This window comes from Astatotilapia calliptera, chromosome 4 (genome assembly GCF_964374335.1).
Source record: "Astatotilapia calliptera chromosome 4, fAstCal68.1, whole genome shotgun sequence".
In the NCBI taxonomy this organism is placed as follows: domain Eukaryota; kingdom Metazoa; phylum Chordata; class Actinopteri; order Cichliformes; family Cichlidae; genus Astatotilapia; species Astatotilapia calliptera.
In genome coordinates, this window is record NC_137425.1 from 32,687,478 (window position 1) to 32,700,686 (window position 13,209).

A 13,209-nucleotide genomic window follows, 5' to 3' on the forward strand; every position below is an offset into this window, starting at 1 on the left:
AATAAGTAGTGGATGAAGGGGAGGAACTGAAACTTGCACACGATTAACACTGTGTTGTAACAATGATTTCAAGTTAAACACCTTGCTCAGTAAAAGCAGAACCATTAACCTTTCAGTACCTAAAGAGACGATAATAAAGAAGAACAAGTATCTGGACTTTAATGGGGATGCCAGACCTGTTGAAAGATCTCCAGCCATACAATGATATACTGAAACAAACCTGTTTCAATTTAAATTCAATTTAAGAGACAAAACTCTCGCCAGGAGAGTTCACTTTTGATGTGAGCTCCATTTATTATTCATTGTCATCCACATTAAAGCTAATCCCACAAAAACTAACATGAATGAGGCTTGGATGGGACACAAAGATCCTTGAAGAGTTAAGCAATTAATAAACTCAAACCTGTGATTATTCCCAAATTGGAACTTACAGCTGCCATAGTAGCTCTGCTCATAGACCAGGTGACTGAGGAGGAAAATGAGCTTCCACTGTTGTTATTTGGAAATGCAAAAAAAAGGAAAAAAATGAGACATGGTCATTCCCGACCTTTGTCACCAACAGGGTTTTTGTAATGGGATCTTTTTTGATGTCATAAGACTCTGAGTGAATATACATGACGTTTATATTCAATCCAGTTTTATTTATATATTACCAAATCATAACAGCTGTTATGTCAAGGTGGGTTTTTTACCACAAGGTAAAGACCCTACAGTAATACAGAAGCAACCCTAACAATCAGACGACCCCCTTTGAGCAAGCACTTGGTTAAAGTGGAAAGGAAAAACTCGATTTTAACTGGAAGAAACCTTCAGCAGAACCAGGGTCAAAGAGCAGCAGCCATCTGTCATGACTGGTTGGGAATAAAGGGAGGGAGGCAAAGTAAAACATGCATGAATCCAGCTGATTCTATATCACGTCTCCATGTGTTTGAGATAAAGTGTAGCTACAGGTGCTGGAGAGTCAAAGATAAAGATTTGACTCTGACAGGAAACCATTAGATATGAAGATATATTGTAATAAATGTTACCACAGTGACTCTGAAAAAATGCACCAGTGCAAGCAAGAAGTTGCTGAAGACACAAGAGAGCTGCTGTATGGCTTCTACCTTTAGCACATTTACTACATGTGTTTTTGGAAAGTACATCTTTTAAAAACAAAAGCAATTCTAGAACAAAGTTGTTTTGATAGTGCCCGAAGGTAAAACTATATGTAATCACTGGGGCAGGTTTGTGGGAACCTGTACAACAACCACAGAATTGCTAGCAAGTTCAAAAATGAAACTAATAAAGTTCCCTATGATCTGAACTGTTAACGCTGTCCTATGTTACTGATAGGCTATGGTCGCTAAGCTAAGCCTGTTAGCTAACGCTTGCGCTGGTACACAAAGCAGGTACATGAATTTAGCTTATGGTTAGACCAGGGGTCAGCAACCTTTAACACCCAAAGAGCCGAAAAAGAAAACACTGGGAGCCGCAAATACTTTCTGACATCTAAAATGAAGATAACACTGTATATATTGTTTTTTACTTTTATGCTTTGTGTGAACAACTAAGGTGTGTTGCTTATGAAATCCATGAAGTGCTACAGAGAAAATTTTATTTATGTAATTAACACATTTTGAACTCTTAAAGAAATATAACAAAAGGAAAGATGTTGAACTAAAATGATCCAGCAAACAAAAACTGTTATATCACCTTTGTGCTTTTGGAGCCTTGACCCGACTTTTAAAAATATTTTGAAAAAAAAGCACTATGCTGCTAAAAAATTAAAAATAGATATTTGCAAAATTCTGCCTAAATATGTATTTTACCAGGTTAATGTGTGTAGCGGGGCGTGGTCTGCAGCGCCTCTGCAGGGGAGTGGGACGCACCTGAGCGGCACCTGCAATCACGCCTCGCCGCTTTAACGTCTGTGCTCTCTCTGCTGTTGCGTTGGTGTGTGTCGGGCTGTGAGCTGCAAAGCTACAGCCGGCTGTATGCGTACAGCAACCGTGTGTGAAAAGTGGTCAATATAGAGATGCTGAAAAGCGTGTTCATGCAAACATCGTCAGGTCTGCCGTGATATGTTTACAATAAGACTTCTGCTCCTGAACGGCTTCCGCGAGTGTGACGCTTATTTTGAGCAATGAAAAAATAATAGAATATAATTTTATTTTTATGTTTCAAAATCACAATAATCTCCCAATTTAGAACTACAAGTTAAAAAGAACTAACATAAATAAAATACACTTGCCGACCCCTGGGTTAGACCTTTATCAAGCATGTAACTCAACATAACAAAGAATAAGGACTTTTTTTCTTTGACTTTGGCTTCCTGTTTGGATTCATGTGAAGCGTAATCCACTTATTGTTTGTATGATGTCTTTTATGTGCTGTAATTGCTGTATTTATCTGTCTGTATCTGTGCTTTTACGCTCTTATGTTGTCTCCACCGGATATCACAGAATACTGACATTCAGGAGCTCTCTCCCAGCTAATGTTTTAATGGGAGGAGAGGCACGGATGTATTATCAGAAAATGTAAAAGATAAATGGAAGAAGAGTGATCTCTGGGTAATGGATGGCAATTTGTGTCAATAATCACCACAGATTTGAAAAGTAAATAAATACAACACATCAAGATTTTATCCTGGCAGATGTCCTAATACCAATTGAAATATAGCTTTTTAAACTTGTGAGGTCTGCATTGGCATCAGTAACAGCCCCAGCCCTAACGTCCAACTGTAACCCTAAAACTCAGGAGTTTTTAAAAAGAGTTTAAATAATATGTTCTGATAGCATCACTGATGACTACTTAGACCTCAGACAGTTAAGCCACATGCTTCATAGGCAAAATTGTTTAAAAACAGTGGACATTAACCCTACCCCAACCAAAATTTAGAGGCAGCAGTTGATTTGAAAAGCAACATCTTCTAGTTTGTGAAACCATGATTATTTAGCATGTGACTAAAATACAAGCGAATCCTTATGCTTCCTATAATGTGCCAATTTTCACATAAGAAGTATTGACCCTAACTCTGATCTCTGACAGATCGACGTCGGTCTGATGGTCGGCAACAGCCAGGTGATTTTTGAGAAGGCTGAGAATTCATCCCTCACACTAGTCGGTACGTTCTGTCTTGTAGTTTGCTCATAGCAAGCATGAACAAAAAAAAAGCTTTGCAAACACAGGCAAATTCAAGCTGTACTAACAATTCATGTCGGTATGAATACAAGTGCTCCACAAGATGGCAGCAAGAACACATTCTCGGAAAAAAGCATTTTCTATGCAGCACCTCTGCCCACAAGAAAAGCTTCAATGCTTTTTTTCCTCACTGACTTTTCCTTATATCTGAGAATCGTTCCCCTTCATGTTTTAACAGGCAAGGCAAAGACCAAGGAGGCACGACAGACAATCATCAACCCAGACTGGAACTTTGAAAAGATGGGAATTGGTGGTCTGGACAAGGAATTCTCAGACATTTTCCGCAGAGCCTTTGCCTCCCGAGTCTTTCCCCCTGACATTGTGGAGCAGATGGGTGAGGAACCATTCTCTCATTTGTACTAAGCTAGAGTGATTGTCTTTCTTGGAGTATTTCTTGCATCTTAACCTCTGTTCCCCATACCTTAATGGGCTGATGGTGAGAAAATGTATCTGTTTCTATTGTTTTTGCAAGACCTAAAAAATGCAACATAAGCAGCTTGTGACTTGTTATGGATCAAACATTGCTGGGAAAACCTCAGCATGTTGTATGTACTGTGTGTATTCCCCATGCTAATAAAAATAATATATACTGCAATAACAGAGTGAAAGAACAAAGCCACAGTACCTGTACCATACCCTTTATTTTATTCATGATACACACAGAAAATAAGCATTTATATTGATTTTACAGCCCATTTTATGAATCTAGTCTCCTCCCTGTGGCACTGAACACATTGGACAACTTCATAGCATGTCTGGCATCATCTGACATCTTCAGTGTCATTCCCATTGTCTTTCCTGCCCCATCTCTTTCTTTTTTTTTTTTACGTCTGCCTTTTCTTCTTTCTGATTCTTCTTCTTTCCTTTTTCCTCTCTGCCTCTGTCCCTTTAACATTCATCATGCCGTCAACTTTCCTTCTTCCAGGCTGCAAGCACGTGAAGGGCATCATGCTGTTTGGACCACCAGGATGTGGCAAAACCCTGATGGCCAGGCAGATTGGCAAGATGCTCAACGCCCGCGAGCCGAAGGTCGTCAACGGCCCAGAGATCCTGAACAAGTACGTGGGAGAGTCTGAGGCTAACATCCGCAAACTGTTCGCCGAGGCTGAGGAGGAACAGAAGAGGGTAAGTAATACTTGGTGTTTTTTTCTGTACTTGTATTAAGCTAAAAATAAATACACAACTTACAAAGTTATTCGGACTTTCAGCTGGGCGCTAACAGTGGCCTTCACATCATTATCTTTGACGAGCTGGACGCCATCTGCAAGCAGAGAGGAACGGGCGCCAGCAGCACAGGCGTGCACGACACTGTTGTCAACCAGCTTCTGTCCAAGATTGACGGCGTGGAGCAGCTTAACAACATCTTGGTCATTGGTAAGTAGCATCAGAGGAAATGACTGAACCCATTGTTAGCTTTAAAATATATGTAATGGTTGGAGAGCAGGAGTCCCTTACGTTCGAACACATAAGAGGCCTATATGAGTCAACAACAATCATTTTTTTATTTCCATGAAAGCTGGGAAAACCATTTTATCCATATTAAACAATAAATTTAGTTAATGCAGTGTAGCATCTTTAACAGCATGAATTCTTCTGGGTTCACAGTTATCTTGCCTTCGCTCCTTCTCTCCAGGTATGACCAACAGGCCTGACTTGATAGATGACGCCCTGATGAGACCCGGCAGGTTTGAGGTGAAAATGGAAATCGGTGAGATTGCATTTTCTCTCTAAATACTTGATCCTCATTTGGGTACAAGTCTCAGGCACACGTGGAATAAAATGTGATGCAGTGTGCTCGTTTGAATGGCTTGCTATAAGGTGGGGCACCATTAATCCAAACCATTAAAATGTCAGCTAAATCCAAATAGCATCATTTCCACAGCAGAACCATGATGATATTTTTCTGGCATATAAACTGGATTACACGTGGATTATTTCAGAGTTTGTAGTTTTGAGGCTGCAGTAGTGGTATTACTGTAAACCCGGGCTTATCCAATCATTGAGGTAAATGGAAAATAAGGCAACCACCTTTAAGCTTCTGAATGACACAAACACATTTTATTATACTCGGCCTATAAGACGTCACAGTACAAAGTACATATTGTGTCAGGAAAATCAGTGTTTCCTGGATGATGAGTCTGAGAGGTCACAATTGGAAAAAATGTTTCTTCTTTAAATAAACGTACTGTCCTGGCTTTCTCCTGATGGTATGTAGAGGCATGCCACGTTAACATAATCTTTTTTTTTTCCATTTAATTGAATAACATTTTGAAAATCCAACCGCAGCTCCTCTTCCAAAAAACAGCGTCTTTGTTACTCTGAACAATCCACAGAACACAGTGTGCATGCCAAATGGAACAACTTTATCCAGAAAAAGTAGTCCCTGTTTCTCCTGTCTATAGCTCATGGCCCTGATCCTACTACACCCCTCTTTATAAATCTAGTTAGCATCAGACATACTACAGTTAGCAGCAGGTCCTTCGGTGAACTCAGTGTTTCCACAGATTAGATGTGTTGCCATGGTCAGCTTTCGTATTTTGCACTACACACTCGGTTTTGAAAAGTGTAACCACACGTGAGACTGCTTTCAGCTTGCCCTGGAGTGATGTCACATGGTCTGCCTTTCTTTCTCCCTTTAACTCAGATGTACTCTGCTGCTAATTTTTTTCCTTTTTTTTTTATTGAGCAATAGACTATGTGCGCCTTAGCATATGCTACTTCCGGTGGGGAAACTCCTGTAGGGCGCTCCGTTTCCGGTGTGATATTCGCAGCTTGTTTACCGTGGGGTTTTCCAAAAAAAGTCAACCAAATGGACGAATCAAGCGGCAATTTACATTTCTCAAGATGTCTTGAGCATTTACCGGATATATCTATAGATGATGTTCATCGACTTGTCGATATTTTTCCCTCGCGCCTCAGAGCAAAAGAGAGAAAGGATTGAAATTTCTTGGTATTTTATATATAGAGTTCCCTCGTTTATCGCAGGTGTTATGTTCTAAAAATAACCAGCGACAGGTGAAATCTGTGAAGTAGCCAGCTTTATTTTTTACAATTATTTTAGATGTTTTAAGACTAAAACCCATCACTACACACTTTATACACTTTTCTTAGACATGCATGAACAGTTTCACACTTTTCTCTCTTGTTTAAACTCTTTCAAAGTTCAAACCTTCGTTAAAAAAAAAAAGTCTATTACAGAATGAAACCAAAGATCAAAACCTGTTTTCAGTTCCAAACATTTATTTGAGAAATAAACCTACAGTATATTTGTTTTTCTATAAATAATAATGACAGTTTAAGCTTAATTGCACCTCAATGCACCATATATATATATATATATATATATATATACACACACCTGTGTGGTATGGTAAAAAAACAAACAAAAAACGATAACTTCTACCTTCCTTTAGCATGTCCAGTTTGTTGACATGCTGTGTAGGTGTGTACTGATATCGATATAACGGGGAAACATATGGCTTTGACTATTGTTCACCTGTAGTTTGAATGCTGGACATTTGCCTGATTAAATCATAAGAACTGTCACTATACAGAGATGTGCTCCTGAATGTGGACGATGTGTCTTCTGCATGCAGTAATGCAGTTCTGCTTGTGTTGAGTGATGTAAACCAGCGGTCCCCAACCCCCGGGCCTCGGACCGGTACCGGTCCGTGAGTCGTTTGGTACCGGGCCACGAGAGTTGAGGCTCAGGTGTGAAATGTATGGTTTTCAGGGTTTTTATCGGTTTTCAGCGTTATTTTGTTATCGTTTTTATCGTTAACTTGGTTTTCCTGGGTCTTTTCATGTGTGTTATGAATAAATCTTCTTTTTTTCGGTACCAGTACTAGTTTTATTTTGTTGTATTTATCCGCGACACCTTAAAGGCCGGCCCGTGAAAATATTGTCGGGCATAAACCGGTCTGTGGCGCAAAAAAGGTTGGAGACCGCTGATGTAAACAAACAATCGAGCTACGCTCTTCAAACATCAAAATTGATCATTCGATTTTTTTATGACACAGCAATGGTGAGTGTTCCCACCCTCTGCTCTTTGTAACTTAACGTAATCTTTCCGTTTTCGTATTTTGGACATGATTTTGGAGTCCACCTTCGCAGTAGCGATTGACTGCAAAATAAAGCTACCGAAAATGTACAACCCTACATCCGGTCTTAAAACAGGAAGTTAGCATTTTCTCATGCACAGGGTCTAATGCAAAATACAAACTCTCTCTGCTGCTAAAATTTGATACCAATGGATTTAGTGTGAAGTGGTACTCAGTAGCACCCATGTAATTCAGTCAGCTCCGTAAAAAATATGAAGTTTGGGGCATAAGCTTCATTAAAGTGTCTCTAATCAGTAGCTAAAGCATTTCTGTTAGCTAGTTAATATTAGCACATAAAGCAAGCTAGTGCCCAGAGACAGTAGCTACTGTGCTTTCACCCACTAGTTTTTGATGACCCTTTCTCAAGCAACGAAATGAGTATTGTTACTGTTGCCATCTTGGATGTAACAAGAGTATGACCAAGACTTATAAAACCGACTTAATTTTTAATTCAGTATGAGTGACTGAGACCATGAACTCAGTAGGAAGGTTGTTCTCCCAAAGACTTGCAGTTCTTCTTGTAACCTCCGACATTGCTCCCTGGTGGGAGCAAATAATACACATTTAAGGGATTTGAATGTTGGCTTCCATTTTAATACCCAGAAGCTATATCCATCTTTTATACTGTCTACGGCTAGTGCTAGTTGGAAGCTCAGCTCGAATGTTTTTGAATAGAAGCCTGTATGCTAATGAACTTTCCTACTCTTTTTTTTAACCCTCATTCTAATCTCTAGGTCTTCCTGATGAAAAGGGACGCGTCCAGATCCTAAACATCCACACCAACAAGATGCGAAGCTTCAACCTTCTCGCTTCCGACGTCAACGTCAAGGAACTGGCAGCAGAAACTAAGAACTACAGCGGTGCAGAGCTGGAGGGTCTGGTCAGGGCTGCGCAGTCAACCGCCATGAACCGGCATATCAAGGTCACAAGGCACTTCCTAATACACAAAGCATACATAGCGCTGTGTCAGTGTAATGACGAAGCAGAAACACCATCCACGTGAATAGTTTTCGTCTAAAACACAGATCAGATATCAGATTTAAATATCAGTGGCTGTAAAAACCATGGACAACAGCATCTCCCCAAAACTGAAGCAAAGATGTCACGTCAGTTTTGGTGCCTGGCAGCAGTATAGGTCATAAACCCTGCCTCCTCCAAGTTAGTGGATGGCACAAATATGCTTTCTGCCAATTTAGGTAGTTATGATTTTCTTTCTCATTAGTTCATTTTAATTACTGATTTGCTGCTGCGCATCTCTGTTCAAGAAATGCAGTTTACTGCAAACCACAGCAACTGATGCACTTCAGGGCAGGGGTGTTGAACTCCAGGCCTCGAGGGCCGGTGTCCTGCAGGTTTTAGATATCACCCTGGGTCGACACACCTGAATCAAATGATTAGTGCATTACCAGGCCTCTGGAGAACTTCAAGACATGTTGAAGAGGTAATTTAGCCATTTAAATCAGCTGTGTTGGATCAAGGACACATCTAAAACCTCCAGGACACCGGCCCTCAAGGCCTGGAGTTCGACATCCCTGCTTTAGGGCATCAATGCATTGTTTATATCCCAATGCATATATATTACTGTCTCTAAGGGAGAGCCCAGACACACTTCAGTGGAGGTTAATTTCAGTGACCTCATTCTTTCGTCTACTACCCACAGCTCAAGGCCATAGATGAGGGTAGGAGCATAGATCAACCAGTAAATCGACAGCTGTACACTAGCTCCTCTGCTTTCCTTAGTCGATTTTATGCTCATCTGAAACTTACTGACTTTTGTTTTTTGTAGATATTTCAGATTAGTAGTGACAGGGGATTGAATTGACATTGCCCCATTAATTTGTCATAATTTAAATGTGATGATTTCATCTCCAGGCTACCTCTACAGTTGAGGTGGACATGGAAAGGGCAGAGAAGCTGCAGGTCACCAGAGATGACTTCATGGGATCCCTCAACAATGACATCAAACCAGTATGTCTCTGCTGTTTTCAGAGATGATGTCATGAGCTTATGTTATGAATACAGTTCAATCCAGTGATATGAAAAAGGCAAAACAATGTTCCTAATACTTCTTCTTTAAATTTTCTAAGGCATTTGGTACCAACCAGGAGGACTACTCCAGCTACATCATGAATGGCATCATAAAATGGGGCGACCCAGTCACTCATGTTCTGGATGATGGAGAGCTGCTGGTACAGCAGACCAAGAACAGTGATCGCACACCACTTGTTGCTGTTTTACTGGAGGGTAATTAGTCAGAAACACGTCCAGCTAGTACCCCTGCGAGGAGTATTAATAGAAAAATGTCCATCCATCAGTAGCAAACTGTACCTTCCCCTTTGCATTCCAACAGGCCCACCCCACAGTGGAAAGACAGCCCTGGCAGCTAAGATTGCAGAGGACTCACAGTTCCCCTTCATTAAGATTTGCTCTCCAGACAAGATGATTGGACACTCAGAGATCTCCAAGTGCCAGGCAATCAAAAAGGTAAATGCAGCAGTGTCTTTTTGACTTTACACCAGTTCATTAAATAATCAGATGTTTACATTTAAAATTGTAGGTTTTCTTGTCGTTTCTCATGCATTAATGCCTTTCTGTCTTCACTCTTCCTCTCTTTGTTTCAGGTCTTTGATGATGCTTATAAGTCTCAGCTGAGCTGTGTTGTGGTGGATGACATTGAGCGTTTGCTGGACTATGTGCCCATCGGTCCACGTTTCTCAAATCTGGTCCTTCAAGCTCTGCTGGTGCTACTCAAGAAAGCTCCACCCAAGGTCAGAGTTCATCTGAAAACTGTATACACACTTTAATGTTGTGAACAAATATATGTTCTATATGTATGTCTATATGTTTTAGCTCTGTGATGGATTAGCTACCGTATCCTTCTGTGGATAACTTAAAACCCCCTGAGATTTCAACAAGCCCATTTTTTTCAGCAGCTTTAGTGTAAGGAGATGCAAGCCAAAACCCCCCAGAAAACCCCCCAAACTATTTCACTAAAGCACCAAATGTGCATTATTACTATTATTAGTTTGAAAATAATAGAACAAACAAAACTACACTTACTTGTGATTCTTGTCCACTTGTTCTAGCAAAGAAATAAGCTGTGAATCAAATGTTGCAATATTTATTTATTGCAATACTACAATAATGATATCTCTAGTTTTATAAAGAATGGAGTGACATTATCTCTATTGTCTATAGTCTTTGTGGCACCAACATGTATGTTTCCTTATACGTAGTTCTGGTCTTTCTATGATATTCTGGTGATAGTAAGAAAAATATAAAGCAAATCCAATGTCAGCGAAATTAGTTAGTTTCGTGCATACAGGTAGAAAAGTTCATCTGTATCTTCAGCTAGCTAGCTAATTTTCTTAGTTTAGCATAAATACTCAAAAACGGGCAGTAAAAATGAGTCCGTCGCTGTCCAGTAGGTAGGTTACACCACTTTATGCCACTTGTCCTTCTAAAATTCATTGTTTGCCAGTTAGCAAGAGAAGTACTGGCATGTGGATTTGATTAGTTTTCAATAGAAGTGCTAGCTAATTTCCCCCATTAATAGGCTTTGTGCTAAGCTAAGCTAGGTTACAGCTTAGCAAAGAACAGATAAATATAGAATATAGAATATGAGTAAAACGCGCCGATTGTTGAGTGAAACGGATGAACCAGAATTTGGTTTGTAAAAATGGTGCAAGATCAGTGATGTGGAACTGGTTTGGTGTTTGTCAGATACAAAACAAAGCACATTTTTTGTAGAACATGCAAGCGGCCGTCGTTATTGCCGTATTTGTCGAACTAAGGTGCTCGTAAATCTGGGAGTAATCTGGGTCCTAAACTCCGTATACTTCAGGCCCCAAAGTCAAACGAACACACAGCATCACTGAGAGTTAAAAACTATCCAAATTCTTTCATCTTTAATAAAACGATCAGCATTGCTGCTTTACCAGGTGCGACTATGAAGTTTAACAGCCAGGCATCCATGAAAACAGAATTTATTACATTTAACGGAGTTAGAAGTTAGCAGGAAGCTAGCGGAACTTAGCGCGCTAGTTTTGCTAGTTACCTAAACATGATATAGCATGTTCTGACTAAGAGATTTCTGAAAAAATTCAAACGTACAGCTCTGCTATCATTTCCAACATAAATGAAGACAGGAAACTAAACAGCAGTGACGTTTGTAGAGTTACTGAAGGAATAGAGCAGCTGTGATAGAATACAGCATTAATGAATTAATGGTACGGAAGTGGAGGAAGCAAGAAGAATGAGTTGAATAAAGTTTGATTTATCTGACTGCTTTGTTTCGCTTAATGTGCCTTATAATCCCGTGCACCTTATGGTCGTATACGTATACGTATAGAAATACGTATTTGACTTTTTTATTTGGCACACTGCAGTTTAATGTAGCAAAGCACCTCTTTTTAACTTCAGTAGATATTATACATGGTTATACTCAGGATATGTCAGCCCATTTCTACTGGAAATGCCTTTTGGTTAAACTTTCAGCAAGGAATTTACATTTGCACTGTTAAATTGTTATATAGCTTTAATGCTTAAAAAACAGCTGCTTGTTTAAGTGAAAATAAATGGATGTTTTTTTGCGCTAGTAAAGTTGTGGAGTTGAATTTTGTCTCGCATCAATTATATCGTCAGTTATATCGTTATCGCAAATTTTCAAATATATATTGTGATAAATATTTTTGGTCATATCGCCCTGCTCTCTGTAGGTACTGATGGACATAACTGTGTTTGTTTTTCTGAAAAGTTTTGTGACATGAGATATGGTAGTAAATTTACTAATAACAAGAAAAACTTTTTGTAAAAATAAAGTCCACACAGGGCTTGTAAGACCTTTAATGAAGAAATTAATCATTCATAAGCACAGAAAATAACTGGATAATTTGCCGTAATTTATGTTGTAATCAACAACCTACAGAAACAAGTAATTTAAACCTCCTGCAGGGCCGGAAGCTGCTCATCATCGGCACCACCAGCAGGAAGGACGTCCTACAGGAGATGGAGATGTTAGATGCTTTTAGCACCACCATCCATATCCCCAACATCTCTACTGGGGACCAGCTAATCGATGCCTTAGAGGTAAGATGGCCCCATCGTTTCAGACGCACAAATGGCCACAACATACAGTACAGACAACAGAAAAAAATCACGTTCATTTTAGAATAGGTCAGCATGCATGTTTTATTGCTTAAAGATAAAAATAATCATAATTGTGCACTTAAACTAGCACTCAGAGGTGAAGGTGCTGAATTATACATAACCACCCCATTCCCAAAAGGATAAATGCATGCGCATACAAAAACAAGAAATCTTGTGGTGAAAAACCTATTTAACTGAAAATAAAAGCCTAGCTGCTAAAGCTGAAATAAAAGCATGTTTTTCCATAACTTATACCAGAGACTTTAAGTGCTGCTTGAATTGGCTTTATTGTCTTTGCAGCTACTGGGAAGCTTCACAGACAAAGAGCGGGCCAGCATCGCACATCAACTCAAAGGAAAGCGGGTCTGGATAGGTATTAAGAAACTCCTCGTGCTCATCGAGATGTCAATGCAGGTAGAGAAGCAAGGCGACATATTGAAAAAGTTTTGTGTGTGAGCTGTAGTGTGACAGACGAGTTGACTGATGGTTTAAAGTTTGTTTGGTGATAGGCAGTAGTTTGGGAACTAGCAATAGAAATTCTAACTGGTCCATTTACTAGACCTTGAGAGGGCTTGTGTACCCATCTAAATTGTGTTGTTTGCTATATTTTCCAAAAGATGACATTCCTGGAGACAATTTGTGGCCCAAAACTATTTTAACTGTTCAGTATTTATCAGGTTATTACAAATACAATCAAGCTAGAATTGACTAGCATAGTGACTAGAGCCTTAGAAAGAGTTCTAGGGATGTAATGGAGCATCCTAGTGTCACTGCCTAA

General features: G+C 39.6%; 1 protein-coding gene across 3 annotated transcripts in view; it reads left to right on the forward strand.

The window, feature by feature from the left end:
• Window positions 1-13,209, forward strand: part of LOC113021414 (vesicle-fusing ATPase) — a 75,094-nt gene that overhangs the window by 52,664 nt on the left and 9,221 nt on the right. For all 3 annotated transcript variants that reach the window (XM_026166062.2, XM_026166060.2, XM_026166061.2), the window contains 12 exons: window positions 3,031-3,106; window positions 3,362-3,517; window positions 4,109-4,308; window positions 4,392-4,557; window positions 4,817-4,891; window positions 8,018-8,205; window positions 9,156-9,251; window positions 9,371-9,527; window positions 9,634-9,767; window positions 9,905-10,051; window positions 12,237-12,371; window positions 12,732-12,845. In XM_026166062.2, coding sequence (XP_026021847.1) covers window positions 3,031-3,106; window positions 3,362-3,517; window positions 4,109-4,308; window positions 4,392-4,557; window positions 4,817-4,891; window positions 8,018-8,205; window positions 9,156-9,251; window positions 9,371-9,527; window positions 9,634-9,767; window positions 9,905-10,051; window positions 12,237-12,371; window positions 12,732-12,845 — 1,644 coding nt within the window. The remainder of the gene's footprint in view (window positions 1-3,030; window positions 3,107-3,361; window positions 3,518-4,108; window positions 4,309-4,391; window positions 4,558-4,816; window positions 4,892-8,017; window positions 8,206-9,155; window positions 9,252-9,370; window positions 9,528-9,633; window positions 9,768-9,904; window positions 10,052-12,236; window positions 12,372-12,731; window positions 12,846-13,209) is intronic.